At 37.8% G+C, this 21,431-nt stretch overlaps 1 protein-coding gene across 2 annotated transcripts in view; it reads right to left on the bottom strand.

The window, feature by feature from the left end:
• Positions 1-212: 212 nt before the first annotated feature.
• gba2 (glucosidase, beta (bile acid) 2) overlaps positions 213-21,431 on the bottom strand; it is a 60,680-nt gene continuing 39,461 nt past the window's right edge. Inside the window, exons 9-18 of one of the 2 annotated variants that reach the window (XM_063042825.1) lie at positions 20,386-20,564; positions 18,836-18,940; positions 16,473-16,580; positions 10,604-10,755; positions 10,032-10,138; positions 9,385-9,527; positions 7,730-7,845; positions 3,948-4,139; positions 3,285-3,483; positions 213-2,207 (exon numbers count right to left, since the gene is read on the bottom strand). In XM_063042825.1, coding sequence (XP_062898895.1) covers positions 3,292-3,483; positions 3,948-4,139; positions 7,730-7,845; positions 9,385-9,527; positions 10,032-10,138; positions 10,604-10,755; positions 16,473-16,580; positions 18,836-18,940; positions 20,386-20,564 — 1,294 coding nt within the window. In that variant the 3' untranslated portion in view covers positions 213-2,207; positions 3,285-3,291. Of the gene's footprint in view, positions 3,484-3,947; positions 4,140-7,729; positions 7,846-9,384; positions 9,528-10,031; positions 10,139-10,603; positions 10,756-16,472; positions 16,581-18,835; positions 18,941-20,385; positions 20,565-21,431 lie in introns of both variants that reach the window. The other variant, XM_063042824.1, reaches the window with a different exon arrangement.

The following is a 21,431-nucleotide window of genomic DNA, read 5'->3' as shown; positions in this document are numbered from 1 at the left end:
ATTTTCTCTCGATTCCACCATCCTGATTGGCTGACACAACATCCCTAAGTTGAACATCATAGCTCCTTATCTTTTAGCCGAAACGAAAATATCCTAAAAGCAGAACACACTGCTTTTACAGAACTGCTAAAATGAAATACCTACAGCTTAGCAATAAATATCTTAACCAGAGTGTTAGATTATGAGAACACTCAGTCCTCTTTTATTGCCATTTAGAAATGCAACAATGTTTTTCCGGAGTGATATCACAGAAAACAGTACAGACCAAAGACTAACACTGACAGAACCATATGATTATAATATATACGAACTGTAGTTACAGCAGTGCAAAGCAATATCATAATTTGATAAAGAACAGACCACGGGCACAGTAAAAAAAGTCTCAAAGTCCCAAGTCGATCGACTCCCGAGTTCCCGATAGCAGGTGGCAAATGGGAGAAATTCCCTGCCATAAACCTCCAGGCAGCGTCAACTTGCCGATAACTTGGAAGCACCCGACCCCAGCTGACTGAGTCCATCCGTCCGAAAACTTCGAGCTTCCGACCAGCCTCCCGAGTGCCATCCTCTGCCGAGTGCCTTTGACCCCTCCCCAGTTGCTGAAACACGCAAAGCCGAGGATTTCAGAGCCTTCAGAACCGGAGATTCTGGTTACCAGACCGTAGCAGCGGCAGTGAAGCGGACGTTTCAGAAGTTTTCCAGATGTTCCTCTGTGCTCTCACGTCCATCTCCATCAAATCAGAACTGTCATCTTCTCCCCCCCCCCCCCCCCACCGGGAGAAGAGACATACAAATAGTACAGCTACCGTGCATTTTGGGAAGTTAATCATCCTCTTATTTGGTCTGAAGGTTAGTTGCAGAGAAAGTTTGGGTAAATGGTGTTATTTTGAACAAAGAAGTCAATGAAAGGTTTAACCATGAAATCCAAATAAGAATTAGGATTTACCTTTGCACTCGACTACTACTGCTGCAAAACAAGTTTTATGTCATACAAATCAGTGATAATAAATCTTATTGTGTTGCCTCTCAGAACCAAAGGTCAAAAACTAAGGGCCACATGTTTATGTTAGTTGAATAAAGTGAGGGGAATTTGATGGGGAGAAAGAAATCAAAAGAGTGGAGTAAGTCTGGAATTCCCAAAAGAAAAGATGGTGGTTTATCAAACATAAGGTACAATAAAAATTTATAGCTGGAAAGTGGTAGTCAAAACAACTCGTTTTCAGCAGGATTGGACAATGAGACACATAGCTTCCTTCTCTGCTAATATTTCATTTGATAAAAGGTTAGAAACAAGTCAATTGGAGTCAAGATACAGATGGGATTTTATCCAACAGAATTGTTCAAATGTCTAAAAAGACTGAAAAATCAAATTGTATTCTTTAATCATTGTATCTATGCCTTCACAACCCTCCCAACCCTCAGAAGGAATAGAGGACTGTTACAAATAAGGAACCACAGCTATTTCGTTAATCTCCACACTTTTTACATTATTAAAACATTTTCATTTTTTTCCCTTTGGCAGATAGTAGTCACAGGGCAATTGCAAATTAACCAGATGTCTACTATCTGCATTATTTGTAGGAGATGGCTAATCTCCACCTCCCAAAGAATCTAAAGACAGCACTATAAATACAACTTTTACCACTAATAGTCATAAAGGAAGAATAAAAAGAACAGTTTGGAAGATGATTGAAGCAATTTTAATAAAGATCCATTTTATATATCATTGCCCCTGGGCATCATCATTGAAAAATGTTTAACGTACACTTCTATTTTCTTTGGCCAGTGCAAAGACATGTCAGATTATATCAAGTCCTACAGTAATAATAGATCTGATTGGAAAGAAAGAGGCAAAGAGAAATGGGTCACTTAGAATATAAAATGACAGAATAAGTAGACCCAATTGCAATGAAAATGAACAAAAACAAATCAGGAATATAGCGATACTTTTAAATCTACCTTACTGAAATATTTACCAGGGCATTAAATTTTAAAATCATTTCCAAAAACCAAAAGCTGGGATAATAATCAGACAACTAATCCCTCTTTCTTTCTCAAAACGATCACTGATTAGCACTGAAACCCATGAAATTAGATAATCTTGATTCCTGATTCAGGGTCTCGGCCCGAAGCGTTGACTGTTAACTCATTTCCACAGATGTTGTCTGAGTTCCTCCAGCATTTTATGTCTTTTTCTAAATTTCCAGCATCTGCAGAATATAGTGTAAGGTATTCTTACAATTTATTACACAAAGTTGATTTAACTATTTTTATATAATGAGAAAATAAATGCTAAACAACCAATAATCAGTAAATGGCTGGTCCAACAAATTCATTCTGAATTACATAAACAACTACTTTAAATTTAAGTCAATAAAAATCCTATAAAACAATTCATATATAAACAATCAAAATGTACAAATAAATTTATTCTTTGCAGATTTAAATCAGAGAGGTATTCATTTTGATGTTAAAAATCTGTCATGTACACAAAAGGTATTTCTAAAATTAAAAATGCCTTATTTCAAACTTCAGTTACACCAGGAAAATTTGCCGAGAAGTATTTCAAATTAACATATTCACAACCATTTAGACATTTAAACCTACTTTGATTGTATAAATAAATGTGCAAAAAAGCTGTTCCAGTCCTTCCATATTCAGTTATTACATATTTCAATTTTGATGAAGCTCAAAGCAAAGCCTTCCAGAAATGAAATATAGTAAAATATGTAAAGATGATCATCACCATTATCATTGACACTTTACACCTGAAAGCAACCTGAACAGAAATATTAACCTGCCATTCTACAATAGTTGTTCAATGCCCAAATTATTACAATTAAAATTAGCACCTGGTTTTACAATTATCAGAGCTGATTGAAAGGCTAAATATCAAGAGCCACAGTAAATTTGAGGATGTTCTTTGGTTTTGAATATTTTAACTTGTCTGTTACTCTACATTACAATTATAGCTCAGCTGCACTTGTTTACTACATATGCCAATACTTCAGTATGCAAGCTCAGCAATGTGTTGGTACTTTTAAAGATATTTGATAAAATTGAAAGTCAGGCAATCAAGTGGTCTCAATAAATTTTTACTCCTAAATGTCCTTAGAATTAAGTAACCAAATGGTATCCATTTACCTTTAAATAGATTATTAACACTTCATAAAGCAATATAATAGTGGTAATTATGTTGGAGGTACAGTAGTATATTACTCAATAAACAAAGCAAAACAATAAAATGAGGAATGACCGCAAAATAACCAGAATCATCAGAAGCTAACCAAGGAGTCAGTTGATTTGATTATGCATTTTGTCTAGTGCCAATTGCATGCTCCAAATGCTCAAAGGTCTCATATATGCCAGCGAACGATAAATGTTCTTTTCACAGTACGCTTCTGGAGTCTGAAAAGACATGCCAAGCCGTTCCCATACTGTCCTGTAAGCACCTTCTGCAGTCTTGAAACCTTCATCAACGAGTCCCTACAATTTCCAAGAAAAAATTTCGAAGATTAATATACAATAACAAAGGGAAAAAAAGCTCTGGACATCATCATTCTCTTTTTTTGGCTTTGTAGAGAAGAAGAATTGCAGAGTTGTACACTTTGATAATAAATGAAACTTTGAATCTTTAAGTGCTTCTTTGTACTTCCAAACATACTGCAGGAATTTCAATTTCAATGATAAAAACATTGTTCAATGATAATTTTAAAAATGAAAATAAATCTGTGCTCTTGATGAACCAGGTTTAATTTTCAGGCTATTTATAATATTACCTGTTTCTTTCACAGATGCTTCAAGACCTGCTGAACATTTCCAATACTATCCATTATTTTAGATCTCCAGAACCTGCTGATTCTTGCTGTTCAATTATGTTAGTCAAAAATTCACTCACTATAAACATTTTACAGGAATAATGTGCATAACTTAAAGTTTGAACAACTCACCTCTTGTATCATAGTAGCTGCCAATCCATAGACAACCCCAGTCCAAACCTCATCTGACTGGACACTGGATGTATCTATTGTACCATCTGGCCTCATTCCATTTACTGCTCCCATGGATCCTTTGGCAAAACTCATTACATTTAAATCAAAAATCGTCTTCAATGCACATAGTATTTGAGATTTTGGAAATACCTGTAAATGTAATATTTAATGACACGGTATATAAGGCACAATAGTAAACCATTATTCCTCTCTACAACAGATCCTGACCAACAAAGCAGACAAGATAATAAATTTTAGACACCCCACCCTTGACAGAAATAAAACAGGTCAAGTGCATAACTTCCAGATTCTCATTTTTGCTCTTAACCTGCCCAGATCTATAACTGAAACTGAAGCAACTAGGAATTTAGTGCACATATTCGTATTTCACTTCTCACTGGCTGATTTCATCAGCTAAACATTGAACGGGACACTTCAGGAGCATTTTGGCAGTGACTAGAGATTTAAAAGCATTCATTAGTCAACAAGTCAATGCATCAATCGATAGCATTCAGAAATACAGGCCAACAACTTTGTTGATTTAAATCTCTACCCAATCGAAAATTTGATGGTATCATCCAAACAAGAGGAAAACAATAAATACTTCAACCTTAAAGCAGGTTGGATTTGAAAAAAAAATGAAGAATCAATCAAGGTTGTGGAAGAAATAAGAAATCAGCTCAATGGTGGCTCTTTCCATTTAATTAACCAGCCATTTTTCAGGCTGTAGACTTTTGTCTCAATAAATAGGTCATAAAATATTCTGAAGCAGGTTGGTTTCTTCAAATTCCTGGGATGGGAACAAAGTTGATTTTTTTAAGACAATTATTCCAATAAAAAAAACTTTCAGAGAAATGTACTCCATGGAATGCCTTACTCATGCAAAAGTGCATCCTGTCTGTTACACAGGCTTAGCTAACAGGTATAATCCCAAATTCTGGCAATTCTTCATCTGTACTCACTATCTATATGTTATTGGTATGTTAGCTTCATGTACTTTAGCCACATTTTCAGTATAGTGGGATGAATTATACATATCACAAAAGCTGTTAACGTTTCTAAGTAAGTGTAGGGCCTGGAGGGCTAAGTATATTTGCCCTTGGTGAAAGCTTGACCAGAGGTTACAATATTATGTCCAAAATATACTGTCACAACTTGATAGGTCTCACTGCCCTGCATTGGGTGGAATAGCTAGAATCCCATGAAAAAGAATGAAATGTGTGTTAGGAGGATTCAGAATTAGATCTCCTCTCATCTTACCACAATTCCTTTTTAAGTTTCACCAGTCCAAATGCTTATATGCTGCCTCTGAAGTGGACATGTACAGTAGCAAGGGCTGAAGTCTCAATGAGATAGTGGGGTACTGGAAACGCATTGCTGGCAGAATCCAGAACAAAAGTGTAAACTTAAATAAAAAGATGAACAAGTTCAACTAAGTACAGTTTGTTATAGAACTAAAACAGATAAAGATCAGCCATGGTCTAACTAAACAGAACTGACAGCTGCACCTCTAACAAATTAACATTAAGATGAACAGAGAAACTAAACGTCTTTACTATTGTACAAGCTTCGCTCTGGAATGACAAAGTCAAAGAGAATATTCTGAACAACTGTATAATCAGCCTTTAGTTCAAACCACAACAGTAGTGTAGTGGTTAGCACAATATTGACAGTACCAGCGACCCAAGATCAATTCCCACTGCTGTCTGTAAGTTCTCCCCATGACCACGCTAATTTTCTCCAGGTGCTCCCATTCCCCCTCACAGTCCGAAGATGTACCAGTCAGTAGGTTAATTGGTCATTATAAATTGACCTGTGATGGGGTTAGGATTAAATCAGGGCACTGAAGGGCTGGAAGGGCTTATTCCATGCTGTATCTCAATAAATAAATAAACAAGAAGCAAATTCATATTTTCAATCATGACATCCACAAAAAGTGTTGCCTGGCTAATTTAAGCATCCAATTTAGCTTTAACTAGTAAACAATGCAAACCCCATTTTACAAACAGGAATTTGTAATGAGCCATAGTTTTTTGGCTTTTTACAAATATTTGACAAAGTACAAAATTAGGTAAATTAAAACAATGAAGATAACAGAAGTGCAGAGATCCTTACCGAGTAATTTCTTATTGGAGTATTAGTCACATGTATCTAGATACAGTGAAAAGCATTTTTGTTGTGTGCCATCCAGTCAGATTATGTCATACACAAGTACATCTTAGTCTGCTTAACAAGATAAAATCCTGTGGCATTACAGGAAAGATACTGGCATGGAGAGAGGAATGACTGACAGCCAGGAGGCAGTGAATGGGAATAAAGGGGGCCTTTTCTAGTTGATGGCCAGGGACTAGTGGTGTTCCTCAGGGATCAGTATTGGGACTGCTACTTTCCAAATTGTTTGTCAGTGATTTAGATAATGGAATTGATGGCTTTGTGGCAAAGTTTGTGGATGATACGAAGATAGGTGGAGGGGTAGGTAGCACCGATGAAGCAACGTGATTGCAGCAGGACTCAGGCAAACTGTAGAATGGGTAAAAAGTGGCAGATGGAATGCAGAGTTGGGAAATGTATGATAATGCATTTTGCTAAAAGGAACAATAGTGTGGACTGTTATCTAAACGCAGAGAAGGATCAGACATTGGAGGTGCAGAGGGACTTAGTAGTCCTTGTGCAAGACTCCCAGAAGGTTAATTTACAGATTGAGTCTGCAGTAAAGAAGGCAAATGCAAAGTTGGCATTTATTTCAAGGGGAATATAATATAAAAGCAAGGAGATAATGCTGAGCCTTTATAAGACTCTGGTCAGACTACACTTGGAGAAACGTCAACAATGTTGGGCCCCATATCGCAGAAAGGATGTGTTGACATTGGAGGAAGCCCAGAGGAGGTTCAGAGCATTATTCCGGGAATGAAGAGGTTAACACATGAGGAGCTTTTGGCAGCTTTGGGCCTGTACTCACTGGAATTTAGAAGAATACAAGGGGATCTCATTGAAACCTACTGAATGTTGAAAGGACTAGAAAGGGTGGATGTGGAGATGATGTTTCCTATGGTGGGGGTATCCAGAACTAGAGGGCATGGCCTCAATATTGAGGGGCGACCTTTTACAACAGAGAAAAGGAGGATTTTTTTTAGCCAGAGAGTAGTGAATCTGTGGAATGCTCTGCCACAAATTGCGGTGGAAGTCAAGTCCGTGGGGATATTTTCCTGATAGTCAGAGCATCAAAGGATATGGCGAGAAAGCAGGTGCATAGGGTTGAGTGGGTCCGGGATCAGCCATGATGGTATGGTGGAGCCCACTCAATGGGCTGACCAGCCGAATTCTGCTCCTATGTCTCATGGTCTTACATGCTTCTTTACTTTACATTAAACTGACTTACCATCTTTAAGTATCTGAAGAGTTTCCAGTTGCATACCCTTCAAACTGAATGGTATCTGTTACTCTATTTGGAGATAGTACAGCAAAACTACTCGGAATGTAACAAATTGCAGCAGTGAATCAATGGAAACCAAGAAAAGATGTATAAAACATATACAGGTATTACATTGTCAGAAACCTACATTTTTCTGAGATATTTGAGGTAATGAGAAACAGACTGCGTGGTTAAATGCTAAATTACTTCAGATTACTCAAATACTCCAAAATGTATTATGGCAAAGACATTTAGTTACTTTCATCCTTTTAAAAAGTGTTTTGATTATACTATATAATTTCAAAATTACTAAGTTCAATATTATTACCTCATATTCACCGTCTCCTAGGCCACAAGCACGTATAAACCACTGCCCAGCACACTGGTCTGACATCACACTGTTTGAGTAGCACTTTTTACTACTGTCATAATTATAGTATTTACCTAAAACATTTTAAAAATTCATGTTCAGTTAGAGATCACACAAAGACTGTCATTTTATACAACCCAGGACAGGATGTTGCTGACTGTTCAGCAGTTAACTGTTAGCATTTACTCCAAATGACAGGAAGTTTAGAAATTGGAATGCACATGTGCAGAAGTTGATGACCAAACTCTGCCTGAAATTTCCCAACAGTTCTCCACCTTCCAATTCCGCAAAAATCATTCCGTGCAGCACAAGCTTGCTGGGAATTCCCAGCATTCATGCCATTCCTTCAGATCCTGCAACAGAATAAGGCGTGCATGACCTGCCAGGGGTTCCCAACCTTTTTTATGCCATACAGCCTTACCATTAACCAGAGGGGTCCATGGAGCCCAGGTTGGGAATTCCTGCCCAGCTACACGATTTGTTTCAAAAGTGGTTTTATTCCTACAAGAGTAATTTTTTTGTTCTAATCATTTACGCTTGGGTAAAATCATATATTTTTAGTTACATGTCTTGTGTTCTTAGATGACTTAACATTAGCTTTTAACAATGTTTATCAATTTTAATAATTTGAAAGTCTAGAACATTCCAAAGCAGAAAAAAAATGCTAAGTTTGATAGGTGGTAATGCATGCAGTACAGCTTTCAAGTCTGTGAAATATATTTTCCCCAGCAGTTTTATGGGCATATTGTGTTCTGGCCCCACCACATACCCTGGTTATGTTGTATTTTGCCTTGACACCATACAGAGCCTGGCTCATGAGGTCTAGGAGTCCTTTGTCCAATAAGAGATCCTTCAGGATTACAGGTCATATTCAGCAAAATCCACAGCATTAGTTTGGGAACCTCAGCTAAATTATTACACTATATGCATAACAAAGTTTGAACTGAAATCTTTTCATTTCATAATTATACAGAAGGTGTAAGATTTTAAGAGCCAAAAAAATCTGGGAAAAAATTAAAATTAAAGAAGTTTTCACCTTTTTATTTATATCCAGGCAAATATAGCACAGATCCACTAATTTTTTGTGGCTTTTATTGATCCATTTTTTAAGAAATAAGGCAAGTATTACCTAACTGATCAACAAGATTTAAATTATGCTGCTTCAAGATCCAATTATTTTCGCACATGAAAAACAGAGTACTTGCATATAAAAACGTACAAAAATTTCAAAAGTTACAGAAAAGAAAATGCCTAAGAAAATATTTAACCATTAAAATTTTCAATATGTATACCTTCTCTAATACGTGATAAACAAGGAAAACCTGATTCTGTAGCACTGTATTCAGAGTTCCAAATGAACACCTCTGCGGCAAAGAACAAATCAAGGAGATACCCTCACAGAACATATGCAGTACAGAACTAAATATTTTTATTAACCTATTCTGCAATTTATTGATGAGAAATTCCCAATCTCCAAACACGGTCATCTTTCAAATATCTTGGACGAGAAACAAAGAGGTATCCAGCCAGAATGCTCATACCATTTACCATTTTAAAAAATAAACTTTAAGTACTGGATAAAATCAGATAGCTCAATTCTAGTGAAAGCTTACCATTCCATAGTATCCTATCAAATGCTTCCTTTCCTCTTCTTAGTATGTCCTGGTATTTTTCATAGTCACTGTCCTTTTTCAGGATCTCAGCCATCTTGCACATAACACAGGCAGATGCCAGCCAGAGACCTCCACAGTAGGCACTACAACATGAAAATTAAGAATAAGACATGCTTACTTGCAGAGCTAGCCAAGTAAAACTATTCAGTGGATATCATATCAATATAGCTGGAGCATCAACAGCAAAATACCGTTGGAAATGCAAAACAGTTCAGGCAGCATGTGTGGAGAAACAATGGTTAAGATTTAAGGCTGATGACTAAATATTGATCTTAAATGTTAACCCTTTTTTCACAGAAATGCGGTCTGACCTGCTCCTGCAGAACTGATTTGCTTAAAGTTAAATTTAATTTTGCATTCAAACCTAAAATGATCAGGCTAAACAGATGCTGTGATAATAATATATACTGGTGAATGAAATTCATTTCCAAAATCTAACAGTGTAAACTAACCCAGCCACGCACAAGTAGACTAATGGAAGAAAAAGATCTGAGTAAAGAGATCTTTGTCTTTCAAAGTAAAAGTGGAAAGCACACATTTTAGTTATCGAATAATGAATTGTAATAATTGATGAACTGATTTCCTACCTTGGTCCTGTTACAGCCCATCCATCATATGTCTGGTCTGCATAGCCAGAGTTTTCAATAAGTCCATCTCCATCAGTATCAAACTTTAGTTCGGACTCCATGACAGCCTACAAGCAACAGTTATTCATTCAAATTGCATTCTCAGTTTACAATAGTTTATTGACAAATTGTTTACGTTCTTCAAACTGTAAAACTATAAAACAGATCCAGAAAATCCAAAAAGAAAATTTGGTAAGTTTGGGCTTTCTTCATTTTTCTAATGCTATCAGCAACAATACAAAAATTACCCATATACAGGGCTCTTTATAAGATATATTCAAGTTCCTATAATCACTAAGAAAAATTCATTCCAATTTTCATCCTGCAGTTATCAAGTGATCAAATTTCTCCAAACTTTCAATTGTAGTTCCTATATGCTACTTCTATGATTAAATAATTTACTGAGCTACAAGTGAGCACTGATATTAACACACAGATTTAGATACAAAAAAAAAGTCACTGATTTAGAAATTACAGAATTCTTCTTTTATAAAATGCAATGTGTTACCACCTCATTTAAAGAAACTACATACCTGGCAGGCAGACCACATATCTTCAAGGTAAGTGCTATCATTAGTTAGATAATAGTCTCTATAAACTTGCAGAACAAATTTCAGGTTGAGATCTTTCCAGTCAGCTGTGTCATGAATCAAGTAAGCATTAACTCTTTCCCAGGGTTCATCATCTGTTCAAAAAAAAAGATTTTTAACTAGAATTAAATTCACTCAGGTATACATGATTTTGAACATATACTTCTAAAAACAGAAATTTACAGGTAGCCAGTTTAGAAGCTGGTGGTTCACTGGAGCTCCAACATGAAAATAAACACATTAGCAAATGACTGAAACATCCAAGATGTAGTCAGATGTGTAACAGGATGCAACTCCAAGGGAATCCATAGTTTACAAGGAATATTCTTCAGAGGGTTATATCCTTCAAATAATGCTCCCTTTCCTACATATCTGTCACTTTTCTCCAAAATTCTCCATCCTTGCAAACTACTTCCTAATCGCCAAACTCCCTTTCCTGTTTACAAGCTTTAAAGAGCAAAGGCTTCCCAAATCTGTGACCAACTGCCCAGAAGTCACTTAATTAGATTTTCACCCTTACAACAATACTAAGCAGCTGTTACCAAAGGCTAATCTGACCCAGAGTTAAACGTTGACCTCAAATCCACATTATAAAAGCAAGATGGGCAGTAGGATATTGGTTTAAAAACTAGATGAGCACAAGCAGGAAAAACACTTACAGCACTTTGAAAGAGCAGTACAATGGACAAGCTAAATGGCACAATTTCAGAAGTGGAATGGAGACAATACAAAGATGAATTAGGCCAGGCAGCATCTATAGGAAGAGGTACAGTCGACGTTTCGGGCTGAGACCCTTCATCAGGACTAACTGAAAGAAGAGATAGTAATACTTTCAAATCTCTTACTATCTCTTCTTTCAGTTAGTCCTGACGAAGGGTCTCGGCCCGAAACGTCAACTGTACCTCTTCCTATAGATGCTGCCTGGCCTGCTGCGTTCACCAGCATTTTTTGTGTGTGTTGCTTGAAATTCCTGCATCTGCAGATTTCCTCGTGTTTGCAAAGATGAATTAGTTGATCAGGACCTTGAAATTTATCAAAGCATAGCAGAGGTGTGGAACTAAATGCATGTACCTGCCACATACACAATATGCTAAATAAATAGTCACTTCCTGAGACAAATATAGTGTGTAACATTTGTATTTGGAGAATATTGACTAAAGAAACACAAAGCAATATGCTGATTCACAATATGACTGGGAGCTGAAAAATATAATAAACAACTTGCTTCCTCTGCATGTCTCAAACTGTTTCACAGCTAATTGTTTGGAAGTATAATTTCTTAAAGCAAATGTGGCAGAGAATTTACAGCAGTCATACCATAACAAACTGGAGAGCAACTTCTGGTGCCTACTTGAGTAGTTGCTAATTGCAGATTGCCAACTTGCCAATTTCTGAAAATTAGAAATCTTCTCCATAAGCTTGGCTATATTAGTATCTCAATGACACATTCAAAATAGATTACTTAACTCCTCACCAATTCTTCATTGAATAGGCTAGAGGAACATTATGACCAATTTATTAAGGTTAATTAAATTCTTAAGTGGCACAATCACTAGCACAACAAACTTGAAACCGCTGGGATAAACAATTGAGGCGAGACTGAGTAACCTCATTGCTCAGCACTTCCATTCAGTCCATAGTTTCCATTTGCTTGCCACTAATTCTCTACTTTCTTTTCTGACCTGTCTGTAGCTCCTGCACAGTTCCAACAAGTCAATCTCCTTGGAAAAAGAAACAGCCCCTCATCTGTTTGGACATTGGTCTCAATACAGTGGATGCCGGTTAACTGAGATACATTTGGATGAGAAAATTTTGGCCTAATTAATCAGCTGCCCTAATTAGCCAAAGTTTCAGGGAAATACTGAAAAAGGTATAAAAACACAAACTAATTTTAACTGAGTAGCAAATTAGAACACTACCAAAACACTACAGTTCTATAAAACTGTATTGGTACCCAATAGTTATTGACGAAGGAATTTTACAAAGCAGTGTTCTTTTGATTGACTGTAAATGAACAAAATCAGTGCAGGGACCTTGTAACATTAACTGCTTCTCCCCATACTACCAGATGTGCTGGCATTTTCAGCATTCCTCCTTTGGTTTGGGGTTCAACAACAGCTCACATTTGCATTTCACTGCTTTACATACTCATTTTCACCTCTCTCACACTTCTCTCATTAAAAGTAAAAATCCACAATTATCCTAACAATCCTGGCCTCATCATATCAGAGACATTCCCTATCTAATCCATAACACCCATAACTTTCTGTGCAACTCAAATTCTGCCGAATCAGCATTTTCCTTTTTTTATCCAAATACAAAAACTCATTCCATTAGAACATTGAAAAGTACAGGCCATTCGGCCCATGATGTTGTGCTGATCTTTTAACCTACTCCAAGTTCAATGTACTGCTTCCCTCCCACATAGCTCTCTATTTTCTTTTCATCCATGTGCCTATCAAAGAGTCTCTTAAATGTTTCTAAAGTATCTGCCTCCACCTTCACCCCCGGCAGTGCATTCCATGCATCTGCCACTCTGTTTATTAATTAGATATTATTTCAATATTGTTCCAACATTAATTAGAACTTAATATTGCTGGAAATTTAAAGAGCAATATAATTTTGTTTCTGATTTTGCAGCCTCATCTTTCATTCCTCTCATGTGATTTTAACACAAATTGAAATATTCTAATTCATTCTTCCTAGTTTATATTAAACCTTTTAATGCAAATTCCTGAATCCGACAAAGGAAAGTTTGCTAGGACCACTCTTACACACTGATCCCCCTTGCAGAGCTTGTCATGCTCTGGCTGGTAGATGATGACAGCAAGTTAGCCCTTAAAACCCCACATTAAACTTTGGGAGAGGGGTTAGTGGCTGCAAAATGTTAACACATAGAAAACATTGTTCTTTTGCCACTCACTGTAAGGTATAAGCAAATAAACCATCAAAGTAGCAGCTTCAAAGAACCAGCCAATTCCCCTCCACCACCACCCTCCTCTGTCTAGCAGAACTGGTCTTCACCCGCAACAATTTTTCCTTTGGCTTCTCCCACTTTCTCCAAACTCAAGGAGTAGCCACGGGCATTTGCATGGGCCCCAGCTATACCTGCCTTTTTGTCGGCTACATAGAACAGTCTATGTTTGAAGCCTTCCCTTCTTATGCTCCACAACTCTTCTTCCGCTACATTGGCAACGGCATCTGCACTGCATCATGTGCCCATGCTGAGCTCGTCAATTTTTATCAAGTTTGCCTCTAATTTCCACCCTACCCTTAAATTCACTTTGTCCATCTCTGACACCTCCCCCACCCTGTCTTGATCTCCGTTTCCATCCCTGGAGACAAACTGTCAACCAACATCTTTTAGAAACCCATTGATTCCCATGGTTATCTCAACTATACCTCTTCCCTTCCTATCTTCTGTAAAATTGCTATTCCCTTTTCTTAGTTTGTCTCTTTTAAGCTTGTGATTATGCAACTGCAGCAGGAACATTAAAAGGTTTTTAGTTATAAACACAAGAAAGTCTGCAGATGTTGGAAATCCAAAGCAACACACACAAAATGCTGGAAGAACTCAGCAGGTCAGGCAGTATCTATGGAAATGAATAACTAGTTGACATTTCTGGCTGAGAAGGAAGATGCCAAAACAAAAAGGTGAGGGGAGGGGAAGGAGGCTAGATAGAAGGTGATAGGTGAAGTCAGGAGGGCGAGGATAGTCAAGGGCTGGAGAGGTACGTAGAGCAGAGGAGAAAGGAAGGGGGGGGAAGTGATATGCAAGTGAGAAGAGGTAGAGGTCAAAGTGGAAAATGGAGGGGCGGGGGTGAGAATTTTATTTTACCAGAAGGAGAAATTGATATTCGTGCTATCAGACTGGAGGCTTCCAAGACAGAATGTAAGATGTTGCTCCTCCACCTAGGGTGTCCTTATCATTGCACAAGTGGAGAATTGTAGTTAAAATGTTTGGCCACCGGGAAGTTCCTCTTGTGGTGGATGGAGCAGAGGTGCTCAACAAAGCAGTCCCCCAATTTACTACAGTACTCACTAACATAGGTGAGGTCACACTGGGTGCAGTGGAGACAATAGATGATCCCAGCAGATTCACAGGGTAAGTATGGGAGGAGGTGTAAGGGCTGGTGGTAAGTTAGGCCACTTGTAGGGATAAGTGGTGGGAGGGAGACTAGTGGGGAGGGACGAATGGACAAGGGAATTGTGGATTGAGCAATCCCTGTGGAAAGCAGAGAGGTGGGGGGGTGAGAAGGTAAAGATACATTTAGTGGTGTGATCCCTTTGGAGATGGTGGAAGCTGCGGAGGATGATGTGTTGGATGCAGAGTCTCATAGGGTGGGAGGCAAGGACAAGAGAGACTCTATCACTGCTAAGTGGCATGAAAATGGGATGAGGGCAGATGTTCAGTAAATGGAGGAGATTCTGGCGAGGGCAGCATCAATGGTGGAGGGAGGGAACACCCATTCTTTTAAAAAAAAAGGATATCTCTGTGTCCTAGAACAGAAAGCTGCATACTAGGAACAGATGTGGCAGAAGCAAAGGAACTGAGAAAAGGGAATAGCATTTTTACAAGTGATAGGCTGGAAAAAGATAATCAAGGTAACCATGGGAACCAGTAGGCTTGTAAAAGATGATACCTGACAGTTTGTTTCCAGAGATGGAGACAGAAAGATCGAGAAAGGGGAGGGAGGTGTCAGAGATGGACTAAGTGTGTTTAAGGGTAGGGTGGAAGTTAGAGGCAAAGTCAATTAAGTTGACGAGCTCAGCATTACTAGCGCCAATGCAGTCATCAATGTAGTGGAGGAAGAATTCGGGTGTATTACTGGGGAAGGCTTTGAACATGGACTGTTCTATTTAGCCAACAAAGAGGCAGCCACAGCTGGGGTCCTTGCAGGTGCCCATGACCACCCTCGAGTTTGGAGAATGTGGGAAGAGCCAAAGGAAAAATTGTTGAGGGTGAGGACCACTTCTGCCAGATGGAGGAGGGTGGTGGTGGAGGGGAAATGGTTGGTTTTTTAGTCAAAGGACAGCCTTAAGGCCTTCTTGATGGAGGATAGAAGTGTATAGGAATTGAACAACCAGGGTGAAAATTAAACGGTCTAGAGCCAGGGAATGGAAAGTTACTGAGGAGATTGAGAGCATGAGAAGTGTTGCAGATATAGGTGGGAAGAGACTGAACCAAGGGGGATAGAATGGAATCAAGGTACAAGGACACCTGAATAGTTAGTTAAAGCTTCATTGTCAATGTTGAGGACAATGAGATTGCAGTGCTATTCCATTCAGTACAAAACTGCAATTTAATTACTAAAAACACAATGACTACATTCAAAATAACATCTGAGTTACTTAGAATGACATCTGAATGACTGTTACAACTAAGTTACAACTGAATTAAAAACAAAACTCTAAAATGAAAATAAACAGTGGCTGCCCTATTCAAGCGTTGCACATATCCATGTTATAAAACACAATGATTAAATATAAAATGGCATCAAGAATTAAAGCTGAGATTTTTTAAAAAGTCAAGTATAGGTAGCCAGAATTAGCAGTATATAAATATTTCAGAGATACCTTTTATCAGTCCCTTGAAGGACACTTTATTTTCTTATTAGTACTAGCATATTACTGAAAAGCAATGACAGGAGCTTACATGCAGATCTCCAGGTAGAGAAGTTATAGTTGTAAGTTAAAGAACACTAGGAATTACAACCTTGCAAAAGACACAGATATTTTGATTACAAAAAAAATAACAATTGTGAAGTGGGAATAAATTTTAAAACTTACCACCAGAGGAACAAATTCTCACCTGGATCTCCTATATCGTGTGGGACTACATTTAGTGTATTCACCTTTGCTAATCTTCCATTCATTAGGTGTATCCGTTGCATGCAATCCTCTTTTAATACAGCAGCAGCTACAAGTAAAGTTGGTATAAAGCTTAATGTCTAACAGGAGACTTGACAAACACATGCTTTTGTGCACATTACAATATCCATATGTCACATGTTGGATACACACAATATCTTTTCAGATCCAATGTCATTTGTCAGATCATGAACAGATCTCACCGCCTTATAATTGACTTCTAATTTCAATAATAAAGCTGTCTCATTAATGTGAACAAGAGCTCTTAAACATTTCTGTCTGGCTAAGCACTAATGAGACAAACTCAATAAGGTGCTGGTCCAAAAGCTTGGTATTAAGTTCTCCATAAAATCTTTCATTTATTATCTGAGAGCTATTTACTAAAGCTTTATGAAATTGTAATTACAGATGCATTAAAACATGGCATGGTTGCAGACATGTTAATAACAAAATGGGAACCCTCAAATAAATATAGTATTAGCCAACATATAGATTAATCTGCATTCGTCAAGTCTGGCATGTGCCATTTTCAGCATAATTGAAACAAAGTGATGAATAAAGACTTGTTTTTGATTATACAATTGAAGTTAGCCAGAAACTTCCAGCTTTTTTTAAATGTCAGCAATCTAGCCAAAATGAGGCTTTTTTGACAATTCAGCATTCTGGAGTAGAAAACTCGGTAATGAAATCTCCAACAATGTCCTAACTTTTTAAAAAAAAGCAAATGACATGGTACTTAAATGTACAGCACTATATGTTAAATGGAACTTTTATGCTTTGGTATGTATTTGTAGCAAAGAAAATTCCATGCCAGACAAAAATATTTGTGTTTGAACATTACATCTCTGAAAGATGTAAATGCTCAAAAAAAATTTTTAAGTGCTCAAGTTAAATGTTTTAAACTAGCATGAGCACGTAAACTAGCATCAGCATTTAATACCGTCATTACCACAATCCTGATTGAGAAGTTGCAGAACCTGGGCCTCAGTACCTCCCTCTGAAATTGGATCCTCAACTTCCTAACTGGAAGACCACAATCTGTGTGGATTGGTGATAACATCTCACCCTCGCTGACGATCAACACTGGTACACCTCAGGGGCGTGTGCTTAGCCCGCTGCTCTACTCTCTATGTACCCATGACTGTGTTGCTAGGCATGGCTCAAATACCATCTATAAATTTGCTGATGATACAACCATTGTTGGCAGAATCTCAGATAGTGACGAGAGGGCATACAGGAGTGAGATATGCCAACTAGTGGAGTTGTGCTGCAGCAAAAACCTGGCACTCAGTGTCAGTAAGATGAAAGAGCTGATTGTGGACTTCATGAAAGGTAAGATGAAGAAACACATACTAATACTCATAGAGGGATCAGAAGTGGAGAGAGTGAGCAATTCCAAGTTCCTGGGTGTCAATATCTCTGAGGACTTAACCTGGTCCCAACATATCGATGCAGTTATAAGGAAGGCAAGACAGCGACTATACTTTATTAGGAGTCTGAAGGGGTTTGGTAAGTCAACAAATACACTCAAAAACTCTATAGATGTACCGTGGAGAGCATTCTGACAGGCTGCATCACTGTCTGGTATTGGGGGGCGGGATGCTACTGCACAGGACCGAAAGAAGCTGCAGAGGGTTGTAAATTTAGTCGGCTCCATCTTGGGTACCAGCCTAAAAGTACCCAGGACATCTTCAAGAAGCGGTGTCTCAGAAAGGCAACATCCATTATTAAGGACCTCCAGCACCCAGGGCATGCCCTTTTCACACTGTTACCATCAGGTAGGAGGTACAGAAGCCTGAACGCACACACTCAGTGATTCAGGAACAGCTTCCTCCCCTGTGCCATCTGATTCCTAAGTGGATAGTGAACCCTTGGACACTACCTCACTTTTTTAATATATATTATTTCTGATTTTTGCATGATTTTCAATCTATTCAATATATGTATACTGTAATTGATTTACTTATTATTATATTCTGTTTTTTTCTTCTATATTACTTATTGCATTGAACTGATGCTAAGTTAACAAATTTCACAACACATGCAGTGATAATAAACCTGATTCTGATTCTAATAAATGCAAAGTACATCTTAGAATTAAAGGAACACAATGGTGCTTTTGATGGATTTCGATGGTTAGTAGAATGAGATCAATCATTTGCACAATAAACTTATTAGCAATTCTATGATAAACTGTATTTCTATCATACTGTTAAGAAATTTTTGTAGATACTGGTCTAGTATTAAACAGTAACATGAAATTTGAGTATTTAATTTCTGAAAGAAGGACAAACTATCACTTACCAATATCATATTGGAGACTAAGTTCGAGTTTGGGCCAAAGCATGATTAGTGCAAATGATGCATAAAAATGAACATCATATGTATTGTACATTCGATATTCTTGTCCTACAATGCAAACAATACATCTTACACTATGGAATGAAATTCAAATCATGAATCTCTAATAGATAGTAGTAATTAATAATAGATTCTTCTGGGTAAGTACGTTTCTATTCCCAGCATTTTGTAAGATCACATCCTAAATTAAGAAATTCAAATTAAATTCCAAGCACAAAGCATCCCACCAGAGGTAATTTTCAAGAGGTGGTACCTCAAAAAGGTGGCATCTATCATTAAGAAGTTTATAATTTGGGACATGCCCTCTTCTCATTGTCTGTTTCTTCTCATTAGCAGTTTGTCTTGTCATTTCTTTGTTCCACATTACTACCTTTCCAGCATCATATTCCAGCAATCTGATGTCTACTCTGTCTCTTTTGCTCCTTATATATCTGAAAATATTTGTGGTATCTATATTATTGGCCAACTTACCTTCATGTTTTATCTTTTCTCTCCTTATTTCCTTCCTAGTTGTCTTCTGTTGGTTTTTAAAATCTTCCCTATCTATTAACTTCCCACCTATATTATAAGCCCTCTCTTTCGCTTTTATGCTGTCTATGACTTCTATTGTTAGCAAAGGTTGCTTAACCCTGCTGTTAAAATGCTGGCAACACACATCAAAGCTGCTGGTGAACGCAGCAGGCCAGGCAGCATCTCCAGGAAGAGGTACGTTCGACGTTTCATGCCGAGACCCTTCGTCAAAATGCTGCTTCTTCTTTGGGGTGAAATGATCCAGCATCTTCCAGATTGTTCCCAGAAACTCCTGCCATTGCTGCTCTACTGTCATCCCGGCTGGGATTTCCTTATAATTCACTTTGGCCAGTTCTTCTCTCATATTACTGTAATTTCCTTTACTCAACTGAAAATTTTAGCTTCTGCCTCTCAAATTGCAGGGTGAATTCTATCATAATATGATCACTGTCTCTTAAGGGTTCTCTTATCTTGAGCTCCCTAATCAAACCTGATTTATTGAACAACAAATCCAGAATTGCCTTTTCCCTTGTGGGCTTGACCACAAGATGCTCTTAAAGACCATCTTGTGGGTATTCTACAAATTTCTTTTCTTGGGATCCAGTGTTCCCAGTCTCCCTACATATTGCAGACCCCATGACCACAGTAACATAGTCTTCCTGAAATGGTTTTTCTATTTCTTATTATAATTTATACCCCGCATCTTGGCTACTAGTTGGTAATTGTTGACCAGGCCTTTTTCCAGTATCACAATCAAGACCAATGTGTTCTAATGTTTGGTTAAAAATACACATTTTCCAGACTACTTAAAAAGTAAAACAAAACAAACAACATATTAAGTTTAATATTGAAATTTATCTGGAATTCATCATGCTTGGATCAGCCTTAGACCTGAGAGTATAAAACATCTCGGGCTGTGATGAACATCATACGAAAGCCTATTGCTGGCACACATACATAATGTACATCCATAATAGATATACCTTCCAAATATGCAAATCGCCCATACTCCTTCAGCACTTTGGGTAGAGGCGGAAATCCAGCCTTCTGGCTACCAGTTGTTATATTTAAATCATCAGGTACCTGTATCCAGACAGTCCCTCCATCAGACAAAAAATAGAGTTCATTGAACAGAGCTGATTTGTACCAGTCAGGTAATTGGCTGAAAAATTATTAGGAAAATGTGAAATTAAGACCTCAAACTTAGTTCTACATTAAAGAAAAATTAGTGTGTGTACAAATTTAGCTTTGGTGATATCCATAAAAATATGGCATACATATTAAGCAGAAACTGTGATATTTCGAACTATTCAGAGAAGTGGGAGATTCAATATGAAAATGGGCAGAATAATTTTAGAAGTACTTCCTCAGCACAATTTGTTATTAATACCTTGCAAATATTATTTTCAAAATTAAACTATATTACAAATACAAGATTTTATCTAGTTGCTAGCAACCTGCTGTCATACAAACTGGTCACAGACCATAAGAGCAGTATTAGGCCACTCAGCCCATCAAGTCTGCTCCACCGTTCCATTATGGCCATCCCGGATCCCATCAAGCGCCATACACCTGCCTTCTTACTATATCCTTTGATGCGCTGAATGATCAGGAAACTATTAACTTCCGCCTTAAGTATACCCATGGACTTGGCCTCCACTGCAGTTTGTGGCAGAGCATTCCACAGATTCACTACTCTCTGGCTAAAAAAAAATTCCTCCTTACCTCTGTTCTAAAAGGTTGCCCCTCAATTTTGAGGCTGTGGTCTCTAGATCTGAATGCCCCCACCATAGGAAACATTCTCTCCACATCCACCTTATCTAGTCTTTCAACATTCGGTAGGTTTCAATGAGACTCCCTCACCCCCCATATTCTCCTAAATTCCAGTGACTACAAGCTCAAAGCTGCCAAATGCTCCTCATATGTTAATCCCTAGGTTCTTGGAATCATCCTCATGACCTCCTCTGGACTCTCTCCAATGACAATACATCCTTTCTGAGATATGGGGCCCAAAACTGTTGACATCACC

The sequence above is a fragment of the Mobula hypostoma genome, chromosome 3, assembly GCF_963921235.1.
Source record: "Mobula hypostoma chromosome 3, sMobHyp1.1, whole genome shotgun sequence".
Classification (NCBI taxonomy): Eukaryota; Metazoa; Chordata; class Chondrichthyes; order Myliobatiformes; family Myliobatidae; genus Mobula; species Mobula hypostoma.
This window is presented reverse-complemented; position numbering and strand designations above follow the sequence as displayed.